This window comes from Wasmannia auropunctata, unplaced genomic scaffold (genome assembly GCF_000956235.1).
Source record: "Wasmannia auropunctata unplaced genomic scaffold, wasmannia.A_1.0 LD334579.1, whole genome shotgun sequence".
Lineage (NCBI taxonomy): Eukaryota > Metazoa > Arthropoda > Insecta > Hymenoptera > Formicidae > Wasmannia > Wasmannia auropunctata.
Genome location: NW_012028311.1, coordinates 325,371 through 338,886, shown reverse-complemented (window position 1 = coordinate 338,886; position 13,516 = coordinate 325,371). Strand labels below are relative to the sequence as shown.

Below are 13,516 nucleotides of genomic sequence, written 5' to 3'. Positions count from 1 at the left end.
GATAGGTCGCTGAAAATTCTTCTTAGAATTCTTTATATAGTTTTACTGAATTTCGATATAAATTTCAAAATTTTGCAAAATTTCTGTATAATTTTATAATTTTTAAAAAATTTCTCAAATTGAAATACTTTTCAGAAGTACTGTGACAGTCTACTTCTTTTCTAGAATTTTCTTTATATCTGAAATATATATTCTAAGATTTATCATGCTTTATAATTTCGGAAGAAAATTTATAAAATCTAAGTGTTATTTTTAAAATTAAAAATATGAAAATTATATTGCAAAAATTGTTCAGATTACGTGCGTTAAACTATACGTCGCGCGTGTATCCGGTAAATAAGTACGAAAGGCATAGTATAAAAACGTGTTTTAATAAATATCAATAGAAAAAAAGTTACAGAAAATATCTACAGGGATTACAAATGTCGATATATAAAATTACATGTCCCGCAACGTAATTATCTAGGACCCTTACATCTGTCAATGTATCTAGTCTTAACGTTTAGCCTTAATCGTAATATTGATCGCTACAGCTAAAGGTAATCGTAATACTCTTGTGACACCCGATTGAGAAATATTGTCGATTTTCATAGTTCCGTTCGCGCGCTTATACCCCTTCGCGCGTTAGCAATAAATAATACGCCATTCAACGATCTTTCAAAATTCTTGCGGCGGATTGTAATAGGGACAAAACGAGTTTTGACAACACAAAAATATAGGTTGCCCGGATACGGGACAGTCTTCGCTCGTGCGACGAATGGAAAGAAAAATGATCGGTTTTTGCAAGAAAAGAAAAACAGGGACCAATTATTCGCGAGTACGAAACGAGTTCTAGATTACAAGGCACTAGTATAAGAACTCAATTGTCACTCTCTCTTTCCGAGTATCCACTGTACTCCGCGGATAATGAAAGAGTTTTATTTGTCGTAATATAAGACTAGCAAGATATACAGGATGTACCACCGCTAAGGCATCGTTCTTCAAATGGCAGATTTCGGAGCGAAAAATGTTGCCCTCTATCGTCCCTAATCGTACAATCTTTCAATTTTTTAACATTATCTTTTTATATATCATCTTTCCGAACCAAGTCTCCAAGTTAAAATTCTATCAAGATATATTCGCGTACGCGAGATTAGTCCGTAGAATATTATCTCGTTACCCATCTCTTCTCCCAATAGCTTAACTTAATTTCTCCTAAAACACTTAACGTAAAAATGAATTGTTTTTAGATCGCTCTTTATCTCATCAATAGCTTAGAATATTTTCACCGAAGAGAATTTCACCTGAAAGTGGCCGAGAGATCCATTACTGAAATATGACCTGATAGAAGTGAAACGCCCTGTATATGAGATTCAAGCGTTATTTTAATCGAAAGTGCGCGTTCGCTCGACTGTATGGGTATGCTAGCACCGTCAAAATCGCGTTCGAGATTTTTTTTTTCTAGAAATACTCTACGTTCGATAAAGAAAATTATAACTCTCCGGTTATACAGGAACATTCGTAGTGGAGTCTTTATGCTTCCGAACGCTTCGCTCTCTCGTTGCGACTCTATAAATTGTGTCTGCCTTAATCGTAACTTTTGTATACTGAAAAGATATTCTCTTTGGGATACTTTCTATATATACAACGATGGATAGCCGTCGTACTTTTATCGCGCCTGAGTTGAGAAAGAGCGACTGCATTCTTTTTTTTTTCTTTCGATTAAAAGTGCAATTTTATTCTATAGCGCGTGATAATCTGTTTTTTCAATTCCGGAAAACATGATCGTACATATTGTACGTATAAAATACGATCGAATATAGTATACATATTCTGTTATTTAAATTGCGATCCTACTCGGGTGGTGTTTCGTCATTGGACTAGTTTCCATCGAACTCTTAATTCAGTTCCACTTCGGGGCAGATCAAAATTTAGTGTGCTGTTTCCGTTGGAAATAGAGTAAAAGTGAAAACTGATATTTCAGTAGAACCAACTTAATAGCCGATTCAATTTTATATCAGTTTCACTGCCACTCCGATAAAGCTTGTGGATCGAAATGGAAGCAAAGTCAAGTGTATTTCCATCGATTTAAATTTGATTCTACACCGTATTATGTGCGAATTAATGCTTCGGTGGAAACTAGACCATTGTCATTGTAATATGACGTACATATCATAAGCCTGAGATTTATAGTAACTATCTCCTTGCTCAAAAAAATCTGCGCATATAATACGAATGTAATTTACACTGAACACGCATGTCTTCCACAAAAGTTTCTTTAAGCAAATCGCGATACCATTTTCTATGCCACTTACGATGTAAAAAAATTTCGTTTTGCCTAATTTCGACGCTTATAAAATATCAAAAAAAAAATCAACGAGCACCGCAAATTTCGTACATTCGTCGATACCCAAGAAAAACTCAGTCGCTTATATGAAAAATATACGATTGCTCATCATTGAATTCGCATTAAAAGATATTCGAACAATGTACGAATTAGTTCGACCTTGTTCACGAAAACAAATTGAGAGATTCAATGAAATGATTCATAGCACACGATTTCCTAAAATAATCAATAAAACACGTATATATACGAGAGCTCGGAAATGAAACGCGTCATATCGAGTCCTTATACGATACAATTTAAAAAAAAAAAACGTGATACGAAATGCTAAGCCGTTTTTCCTAAATAACAATAATGTAGATACGAATTACGTCTCGATAATTCCTTTTTAAATTAATTCATTTTATCGTTATTGTGACGACCTCCAAGTTCAAAGAGAACTTGAAATTCGAGTGGGGCCGATCACACCAGAGCCTCGGCGTGATAGTGATGATAGTGATGGTGTATGTGCTCGTGGACGTGTCTCCGACTCGACGTGGCCGCCACCGCGTTCTGCGAGAATTCACGCTCGAGCCAGCGCACGACCTGCGCCATCGCGCGGGCCTGGTCCTGCTCCCGCGTGGCGTGCTTCAGCTGATGCTTCTTGCTCGCCCTGCCGCACTGCTGCGCGTAGACGAATTGCGCGTCGTTGCGTTGCAGGTTGTTGTGATTGTTGGTGACGGTCTGATGATTGGCCGTTTGCTGGTTGTTGTTGGGCACGAGGTTGACGATGTTGCGGTTGTGAGCGTTGCCGGTATTGTTGGCGGTGTGCTGCGGCGTACTGCTGTCGTTGTAGACCGTCGTCGGCGCGAGCACGTTGCGATTCAGTATTTGCGAATACGTCGCGTAGGTCGCCTGGGGGGAGGAATGTGAATTCGCGTTGTTCCTCGGTGTCGCGTGCCGCGTCTTTCTGAGATTCGCCGACCGCGATTTCACCGGCGTTTTGGGAAACGACGCGGAATGATGATTGGTGCTCTCCCGGATTGGTTTGTGATAGTTCGTGGTCGCTTGACGAGGCTCCAGAGACGTATGGCAGTCCTGATTGTTATGATTCGAGGTCTCTAGATGGGGGCTATGAGATGAAATGCGCGATTGTTCGTTTTGATGCCGTTTCCTGCGGACAAAAAAGCAGGTTCGATTTATAGCCAAGACATTCTTTCAGCATTTTATCTATTTTAAACGTTATATAACTCTATAAACATTAATAAACCATCTATTTTAAACATTAGATAACCCTATAAATATTGATACATTCTTTTAGAATTTTATCTATTTTAAACATTATATAACCCTATAAATATTGATAAACAAGAAAAAACATATTGAATTAGGGAATTTAATTAAATTGTAATATTCGAGAATATTGAAAAAAGATTGCTAATTTAAAAAAGAATTTTAATTATATATATTATATATTACATTAATTAATTATATATATATATATATATATATATATATATTATATATGTATACTGTATAGGCAAAGAGTTAGTTTTTCATATACGCTATGATAATTTTGCAAAATTGATCGCAATTAATTCACCTTGATGTGTGAAAACTGAGATTATTTTTCTCCATGTTGGCCTGAATAATCTCCAGTAATTGTTGTCTTTGTAGGGCGCCGCTGCGTTTCCTCTGATTCACCGTAAGAAGCGGCGTCAATGGCGAGAACGCGGGGGAAGTGTCACTATCATCGCTCACATCGCCCTCCGAGCTGTTTGAATAGGGAGATGGTAAATGGGGCACCGGACCGACTCGTCTACGTAGCTCCTCCTGCTGCACTCGATTCGTTCTGGCGTTCTCATCGTCATCCTCGCTATGAGTCTCCACTTCTTTTCGTTCAGTCTGCAACAGCAATCGAAATGGCAAATTGTAAAACCGCATGCAATGATATACCGAAATCAACAAGAGCTAATGCTTGATCAAAAACGCATAAGTTAAAAATGTTAAGGAAAAGACCTAAAAAAGAAAAATTTTATTATTTGTACAAAAAAAATGTTAACGAGTTCGCGTGTGATCTATTTCCACTCGTATATTTAATTGATTCAATACATATGTAAAGACGAAGTATATCAAAACGAATAATTACAAAACTTTATAAATTCTCAAAAGTAATGAGAAGCTACGAAAGTAATTCGTAATATAATTTGACAATTACATGTGTCATTATCAGAACTATCTTACGAGAATAAATGTTCGCGAGAGAGGTGCATTTTATCTCCTTCACTCTTATATACCTCCTCGTGCGGCCGCATGATTGGCATCCCGACTCGCGGTATCGCTCGCATGATTCGGGTGTCGAGATCGCCGTTGCCGATGTTATACATACATACGCAACGTGGTTCGTACGAAGGAATGTAGGTCTCTCACCTGACAACGATAGCGCGTTGCTCTTCTCCTTCTAGGAACTCTGCTCGCGCCGTGGCGAGCGGTAGCGGTGGCGGCGGCCGATGCGTGGCCGCACGGAGCGGCGTGCTTCAAATGGCAACAGGACGACGGGTTGTGCTGGTGACCGGAGGACAACGTCGCGGCCTGCGGCGTTTGCGTGGCATTTAGGCAGGTGCCGGCGGCGGCAGCGGCGGCGGCGGCGGCGGCGGCATTGCGCGGCGCCTGGCTGCTGCTGCTGCTGGCCCGCTGATCCGGCGACACCGTCAGCTTCACCTTAATCGTCTTGCTACCGCACGGTGGTACCTGTATCGAGGCGCCTAGCGTGTCGTAAATGGTGGTCACCAGACCAGCTATGTCGTCCTTGGTGATCTTCCCGTGCCCATCGAAGTCGTACAGAGTGAAGGAGAACTCCTGCCGCCTCCTGTCGCCATCCGCGACCGACACGTCGCACTCGAATTCCTGCAAAACGCGAACGGGATCGCTTGGGTTAAAAAAAAGTCTTGGAGGAAAAGTCCCTCGAGTGCACGACTCTAATAAATTACGGTAATTGCAGCTTGGTGGCGAAAGAAGTCGTAATAACAAGCGAGCAATTTGTGCGTTTAAAAAAAATATAATACAAATACGAATATTATACACATTCCCTTCTTCGTTTACGTAATGAAACCGGCTTTTCTTGGGAATTCTCATTAACTTAATTGATAATAAAACAATTATTGACAATTCTTCGTTTTACCACGCGATTATCTTAAAAGTATTATGTTGTGAAAAAAAAATCTTGATTGATTTACTTTCTGAACTAACTGATAGAATTTATCACATTTTAGAATAAAATTTGTCATCTTCAAATCTTAAATTAAATTCAAATTAATTTGATTAAAAAGGAGTTGGCATTAATTCGCATAAAGTAAAAAAAGAAAATGCAAGAAAAGAAATATTGTTATACGTATAAGATTTACAAATCAAGACTTACAATAAAATTTACATTTACAGCGCGAATTAAAAAGTATAACAATGCAATATCTATAACCGTAAGATATATTACTGTATTGTTGATGTGTATTGTACAGACTGGTCGCAAATTTTAAGAGAAAACTAATTTGAAATTCTTAAAATACGCGACGCGTTAATATTTGCCACGAGTTGTTGCTCCCCCTTATTCCCTACCCAGGTATATATAAATAAAACAAAGTATTTCACCTCGAAACTAAGCTGTTTCGTTGTACCGCACGTAGGCTGTTCATCATTACCGGTAGGTCCAGCAGGTACGCCCGAACTATCAGCCGCGACCTGCGGCGTCTCCGCGGGTGAGATTAAAATCGGTTGCGGCTCCGTCGTTGTCGTCGCCGTCGTCGTCGTCGACGTCGTCGCCGTCGTCGTCGTCGTCGTCGTTGGCGGTGACGAAACGTTGCAGATCGTCGGGACGCCCGTAAGCAACTCCTCGGAATCGCTACCTTCCGTATTGGTCCCCACGACTGAACAGATATAAGTAAGAAAAAATTCATTATGCGAGAGGGAACGCAGAGGCTGATGCTAAGAGGCTTCATTCGACCTACGCGACGGCGTGTTGTCTCTTTCTCCTTCGCAGGTCAGTGTAAAAAAAAATAGGATTCCGTCATGCTTTCCTTTCCTGTCTTTTAATACACGACAAGTATATTTCTCGGGATCGTTTTATTATATTTATCGACGTGCAAACGCGCGCGCGATTAGGGCGCGGCGCGCGACGGGAACGCCGCGCCGCGCCGGCCGCTGCCGCGATCGGGAAGCCGTTCTCCGATCCGCTCGCTTTCCCGTCGCGCACGATCGCGATTTCTGCCCCCGGGCGAGAGAGGCAGAGGAGCGAATAAAAGGCGGCATTTAACACGCGCGCCGCGCGGCATCCGCGACCGGTGGCGTGTGTTTGGCGCACAGGCGGTATTTTTACGCTTCCCCGCGCCGACAGTCGCGCGGCCGTTCCACACGCGGGGAGGAAGCCTTTCGGCGGCGACTGGTATAACCAGGGGAGAGGGAGGGGGAGGGGGGAAGCAGCTGGAATTCTAACCAGAACCATCGGATCTCGATGCCGCTGAGTTTACGCACCTTACGACCGGCAACGGCGCGGCGCGGCGCAGGCGGCGAAATCTTGACTTTCATAATTTCCAAGAACGGACACGTCTCGAGACACGCTCGTCAAAAAGCGAAAAAAAAAATCACCGTTTGCTTTCATAACGATCGCCCTTAAAGATCTTTTCCTGTACCTACCCAGGCTCTGTCCCCTGGTGGTGCAACAATAAAAGAAGAGCTCGATGGAAAAACCGGTCAGTTCCATTTTCTTTTTCCGTGAAAATGACTCCTCCGGTGGATTTTTAACGTATCGAACATTCCGCATTTTCTGCGGTACAGGGTGAGCCAAAGAAACGGGAAATTTCCTCTGTATGTAATTAAAACTAATGGAATAAATTTTCTAAGTTTTTATTTTATATTCTTTTAAATTTTCTCATTCAATTTTCTTTGGCCAACTCTGTACACAAGAAACGGACGGCTCCGACTGCTCCGAATAAAATGATCTTTACATATTTCAATGATTTTCATAAAATATTTCGCATAGTATACTTGGCAAAACAAGTTTTTTAAATGCTGTAGTAAGTTTCGAAGAATGGAGCTGATCGGTTTTTTCTCTCCTCAAAAACGGAGCTCTGCATAATAAATTTTGATCAATATTTCATGCTTCTCCGTGAGCAGTTGTATGACGCGAATTTGTAAAATTCACGGTTCCAAAATTGAAAATCTAAACGCGGATCGCACGAGGGATTGCAGAAGTAAAATTCACGTTTTTTTCTTCATTTTTTTTTTTTCATTTTTGACGCGTTATGCCCAAACTTAAAGAGATTGAGATTGGAATTTTTAACCAATCAAAAGAAAGAAAACTTCAAGTTTAATGAACTTTGCTTTAATTGGTCCAAATTCCAACGCAATCTCAATCTTAATCTTCAGTCCGATACGGGGACATTACGAGCGATTCTAAGCAGATTTCGAGTCGCGGAATGTATCACAAAGGCTAGCAACGTCAGGGCTTAAAGAGGGGAAAAGTCTATTATCAAACTGGATTTCGGTTTTTCCGATTCGTGCGCTCGACGATTCTCGCCTCGGGATGGCATTTCGGCTTTTACGTCCTGGAAATCGCGAGCTTCGAGTACGTTTTATCGTCAACCATTGTGTAATGGGCAGTAAACTCGTCCCACGTATAACGGGCAGAAAGCGCGCGGATGTATCGTATATGTATACAATAGACGTTGGCTGTTAAACTCGCGACTCGCGATGGAGACGAAATCGCGTATGCGATTTCGTGGCGTTACGTATGTACGCACACTTGTGCGTGAGAGGTGCGCAAATCCACCGACATTCGATACCCGACTACCCCACCACGCGCGAGGAGAACTAACGAATATTCGTGAAGGTTGCAACTTGACGGGATACATTACGAGCAATCGTTAATCTGTCTCTCTATTCAAATTGTGCGTGTACACACGGCGTCAGAAATGCCTAGCCATCTGAACTTGCAGGAATACTGGCTCATATAATATGTATACATATATATATGTATATTCAAAATATATGTAATATGTGCCCCTGCAGATGGGCTAGGCATAGTTCTGACGCCGTGTGTACGTACAAATGCGGACGAGGAGACGCGCCACAATTAATATTAATTTGCTATCGATTTAGCGTTTCCCGTTATTTATAAGATTTTTTTTTTCAAACTTATTACTACCGATTAAATTTACACGCGCATCGGTTGTGAAGTTAACTTCAGAATAATATACTTATTCTAAAAAAAAATTTTAATTACCCCGAAACGCAGTTGCGCTGTATTTGTACAAAAGTCTGAAGTTAACTTCAGAACAATATACTTATTCTAAAAAAATTCACATTAAGTAAATAATTTTTAATTATCTCGGAACGCAGTTGCGCTGTATTTATTCAAGGATAAACGATATCGAGACTCGTGGGCCGTTCCGCATCTTCGAAGACTGATATTGTGTTATCGTTTTAAGTATCGTTATGTATATTGTAAACATTTCGTGAAGTCAAACAGAAAAATAATATTATTAATATATGTTAAAAAATATATACAAATTATTGGATAAAGTTTGTAAAAGACATCTATCTTCATATTTTTATATACAATCATTTAAGAAAGACGAATCCGTCAATCGCCCTATATGTGTGACACAAACAATTTTGTTATCTGGAGCTTGAGATTCGTCGGATTCGCGCCGGGGGAAATCGGAGAGCCGTGGGTGAGAAGGGGCTTTGTGTAATTTTTGTTGTCACTAAACGCACGCACCGTAATTTCCGCGCCGCGTAAGAGTATAATTTCTCAACGACGCGTTACGAGACGAGCCGCGCGTACATATTGACTGTATAGGCGCACAGGCCGAAAGCCTAAGAAAAGTGTAAGTATGACGTAAGACCACGTGGTATCCGTCTCGATAACATCTCGGCATTATCCACCGCTGACGACGGTCATTCTTTGGCGGCGACGGCGACGGCGGCACGATTGATCGTGCAGACGCCACCGCTGCGCTCATCACATTCTTTTTTTTTCCACATTGTTTTTTCCGTCGAACCTTTTCCCCTTCCCCCTCTGCCCCTCCCTCTCTCCCCCGCCTTTAAGCCGTGCCGCTATTTAACCACTTCCCTGATTTTCCTCAGGTATACACCCGAGGCGCCTCTCGTCTGGGTGAAATTTGCTTAAAACTTTAACATGGAAAAAATACAATGAGACGGAAACGTGGATATTTTCATCAATAGTACTATATATTTTACTTGTTACTAAAAAGCAAATCTAGTTTAAAAGATCAAAAACCAATTAAATACATCTACGCTTTTCCTTTTTGTGTTTCTAAAAAGGTTTCGAAGACCAGCTTTCTAGGAATACGTATACCTGATAAGAAAATGGTCGAAGAGCGGTCAACTGATAAATGACAGTTTTCTTTGGATTATCTCGACAGGACGTACCTATTTTAATCTCGGACGAAACTTAATCTTAAAACGAAACTTGTAAAAATTTTATTATGTCGAGAGGCAAAACAAATGAAATAATCGGGAACTTTAGGTATACACACATTTATTTTTCATACGTGATTACCATATAGTTATCGAGAAAATTACCAAATTATAAATAATTTTCTTAACGATCGTAAATGAACTATTGTTCAGAAATACGTCCCATTCATGTGGAAGTCTAAAATCATAAAAATACCGAAAAACACTATTTACTAATTCTATCAATAATAGTTTCGAAATTTTGAAATTTTATTGGCGTCTCAGAGATATGTAAGAATTAATATAACACAAGTTAATTCACGGAACTACATTTTTTACAAATCCGTTAGGTATAGAATTCTTTAAGACGGATTTATCGTGTTTTGCGAAACGTCTGTATGGCTCTTATCTATAATCATTCTTGTTTTTCGTTAAATCGCGTATCAATGCATTTAGGAAATGTTTCGTAAACGCGATATACGTATGTAACGTGTATGTATAGTTACACCCAACAGATACAAATGTACAAATGAAAAATATTGACAAAAATACAGCACGAAAGAAGTTTACGAACGGATAATAAACTGTGTTGTTTGTGTCACCATGAGGAAAGAATTTACTCCAGTTAAATAACAAAGAAATATTTAATTCATTATTTTATCCTCACACACACAGTGAGAAAAAACATGAGAGAAACATGTGACTAGTTCTTTGATATCTAAAATAAAACAAGATTGTGTATACGCGAAAACAAGATATATATCTCTCTTTCTCTCATATTGTTTATATTTATATTAATCAGCTCGTTAAAATCAAAGCTTCGTTCGTAGAACTGTTCCCGGCGGATACTAAACAGGAACATTAAATTAACGTTGTGCATCTTTTCTCTTTTTTTTTTCGACGGCGGGATTCGAATGTACGACGGCCCGAGAGTCTCGATATTTCGCAGCGTGCGTCCCGAAAAGAAGGAGCGATCATTACCAGAAAAGGGTCTGTAGCCAGCGAGGAACCTTGCCCGCCACCACTTTACCAATCCGGTAGCCATGGGACCTTCATGCGTGCGTGCGTACGTTGGTGCTTGCGTGCGTGGTGCGTGCGTGCGAGTGCGCGGGGCCGTGATCGCCGCGCGCGATCCCTCTACACTTTAACTCCCCGCTCTCGGATCGGCGGCACACTTTGTGTTCCAACTCCTCCGTGCCGCGGAGGACTACCGACACGCCGCCCTGGATGCATATACGAGGTAATAGTATCCGTGCGGTCTCTCCCTCGGTTACTTCCGGTTAGGCGCAGCTCCCCGCGCGGGTACGACGATCCTCTCCGCACCGCCCCGCGCTCGATTTCGATCATCCGGCAGAGCCCGATTCCGTAAACCATATACGAGGGCAAAACCACACAAACGCGCACTCGGGTCGCCCTTACGCGCGGATCATCAACATTCCGAGCGAGTATACAGGGTCGACGCGACCGTCCCCTCCCGTCGCCGCCGTCGCCGTCGCCGACGCCGACGCACACTGTACGCACGTGCTCTCTTGTGCTCGCGGAGCGTGCCGAGCGAGTCCGACGGATTTGACGCGGATACGCCGCGTGCGAGAACACAGCAGCACAACGCGCGACAACAAGGAGCGCCTTCACGAAGGCCTCGCTCGTTCGGAAACGTCGCGCGGCACTGCTGCCGGAAGAAGGACCGTGCGTTTTTGCCGCTCGCGCATCGAGGCGAAGCGAAGCTTCGGACGACACGAGCGGAGCGGTTACACGGAAAAAAACCTCTCCTCTCCTCTCCACCACCACCACCGCCACCACCGCCTCGTACTCCGCGCCAGGTACAAACCCGCCCGTTTCGCGGCTCGGACACGACTACGGGCGCTCGTCCTCCTCGCCTAAAAGCACGTTCCCCGTAATTCCCCTACCTACCCGCGCGCCATACCACCACTCTCCACCACCGTCACTGTCGGCACGGCACCGCACCGCATCGTCGCAGCCAGCAGCCCACCATCATACCATCCAGTCAGCCAGGCGGGCAGGCCAGGCCAAGGCGGCTTTGGCTTGGCAGCCCGTATTCCTCGCGGCTCGTCGTCGCCCAGTGCCGAGCCGAGGATACACGGACCCCGAAGGTAGGAGGCGCGGCGCGGCGGCTCTTCAACCTCTACCTACCTACTCTCCTCTTCTTCTCTTATTTTGCTTCTTTCTCCTTTGCATACCCGTTCGCCAGAGAGCCAGCGCCGCTGTCTTCCTACAAGAATCTCGCGGCATCAAGCCCCGTTTACACGACCCAGAACTGTAACAGTACTCCCGTCTTACCCGTCTACAGACGCACACTGCATAAGCAATGTTTCTTTTTTTTTTTTAATTCATATGCCTCGTGTATATAAAATATTCTTCTTTCCATATTTCTACGAAAACTTCCCTGGAAAGCAAATACATTGCGAGCCAATAAATTAGAATTTCAATTTCAATCGTAATATCCAGCTTTAATTTGCAAATTGTAAAGGGATCCCTCTTTAAAGGGCCGTGATATTCCCTCGAGAGTAATTCAATTAGTTCGACTCAGTGACTATAATTATAAATAGCGTGAGACGGGCTTAACGACGAGGAAGGACTGACTTTGATGTTGCTGTTAACTCCGAGTTTCGATGCGAAGAAGAGACCGACGCCGACGCTCGGCTTGCCGTCAGTCTCGGAGGCTAACGCGAATACTCCGCTGCCGATCGTCACGATCGCCGAGCGACAATCGACTTCCGTTATCTTCCGGTACATCGAGAATCAGACTCTAGTCTTCCAAAAACCTCGAGCTCGTTACGTTCGTTGAACTCGTCGATTTATCGCAGGCTCGATGCCGTCGCACTTCCGTCGAAAGACGTCGCCAAGACAAATCGATCTGTCACTTGGCTTTGCGCCGAAAAGCATCGAGAGGTACGGATCGGGGAACGGAAAACCGCGAGCGATTTTGCTGTGTTTTGATTCGGACGCGAAATTGTACGCGTTGCGTTTCCTCTGCGTGCCGAATTGATGACGATTTTCCAAAGCTACACCCTACCTCATCTTCGCAAATCGTGAGAGACAAAGAGTCTTTGTGTGGCGCAGTATACTAAATTTTTTTTTAATTGAATAAAATGTGACGATCAGATCTAATTGCTAGTCGAGGGATTATACAGCATAGATATCTGTTCGTAATCTTTATTTTCTTAAACAAAATTTCATGTATTAATTACATCATAATTATTTATCACCGACAGTGTAAGAATTATTGGTCAATATTATTGTATTGACATTTCGCGACATCAATCGTGACAATAAATATCACGTTACGAGAAACAAAGTTTCTCCTCTCCAATTAAATCTCGATGCATTAGATATGGATCTTTATATAAATATATTTTGTAAAATACTAAAGTCCATATTAAACTACGCATTAGAAATTGAGGCATTGAAAACTGAAGATTAAAATTCGATCAATTAAATTAATTTTACTAGATTAATTAAGTTTAATTTTAATCCGTTTTGTTCTGATGGGTTAAAATCTAATTTTTAATTCGCAATTTTCAATCTCCAATGCATAATTTGATAGGCTTAATAGATATTCTGTTCAAGTTATTGTTTTAATAATTAATTCACAATCTGGCGCTTAACTTTTATACCAACCACGATTAAAAAAAAAAGATATATACACTTCTCTCGACGTAGCGCGCGCACTGACATAAAATATGACACTACTTATCTCGTGATCGAAAAATTGACCTGAAT

General features: G+C 42.1%; 1 protein-coding gene across 1 annotated transcript; it reads right to left on the bottom strand.

Annotated features, from left to right (window-relative positions):
* Nucleotides 1-352: 352 nt before the first annotated feature.
* On the bottom strand, nucleotides 353-10,834 carry LOC105458199 (protein naked cuticle homolog). The gene is made up of 5 exons (XM_011703328.1): nucleotides 10,757-10,834; nucleotides 5,948-6,222; nucleotides 4,733-5,209; nucleotides 3,906-4,207; nucleotides 353-3,476 (listed from the first exon to the last, which is right to left on the bottom strand). Exons 1-5 carry the CDS (start codon nucleotides 10,818-10,820, stop codon nucleotides 2,786-2,788), a joined length of 1,809 nt encoding a protein of 602 aa, XP_011701630.1. The 5' UTR covers nucleotides 10,821-10,834; the 3' UTR covers nucleotides 353-2,785.
* Between the last annotated feature and the right edge of the window lie 2,682 nt (nucleotides 10,835-13,516).

Excerpts from the sequence above, each read along its gene's own strand:
- LOC105458199 (XM_011703328.1), bottom strand. The coding sequence starts at position 10,820 with ATGGCTACCGGATTGGTAAAGTGGTGGCGGGCAAGGTTCCTCGCTGGC. Across the intron at positions 6,223-10,756 it reads TGGCTACAGACCCTTTTCTG|TCGTGGGGACCAATACGGAA; the intron begins GTAATGATCGCT and ends ATATCTGTTCAG. Across the intron at positions 3,477-3,905 it reads CTCAGTTTTCACACATCAAG|GAAACGGCATCAAAACGAAC; the intron begins GTGAATTAATTG and ends TTTTGTCCGCAG.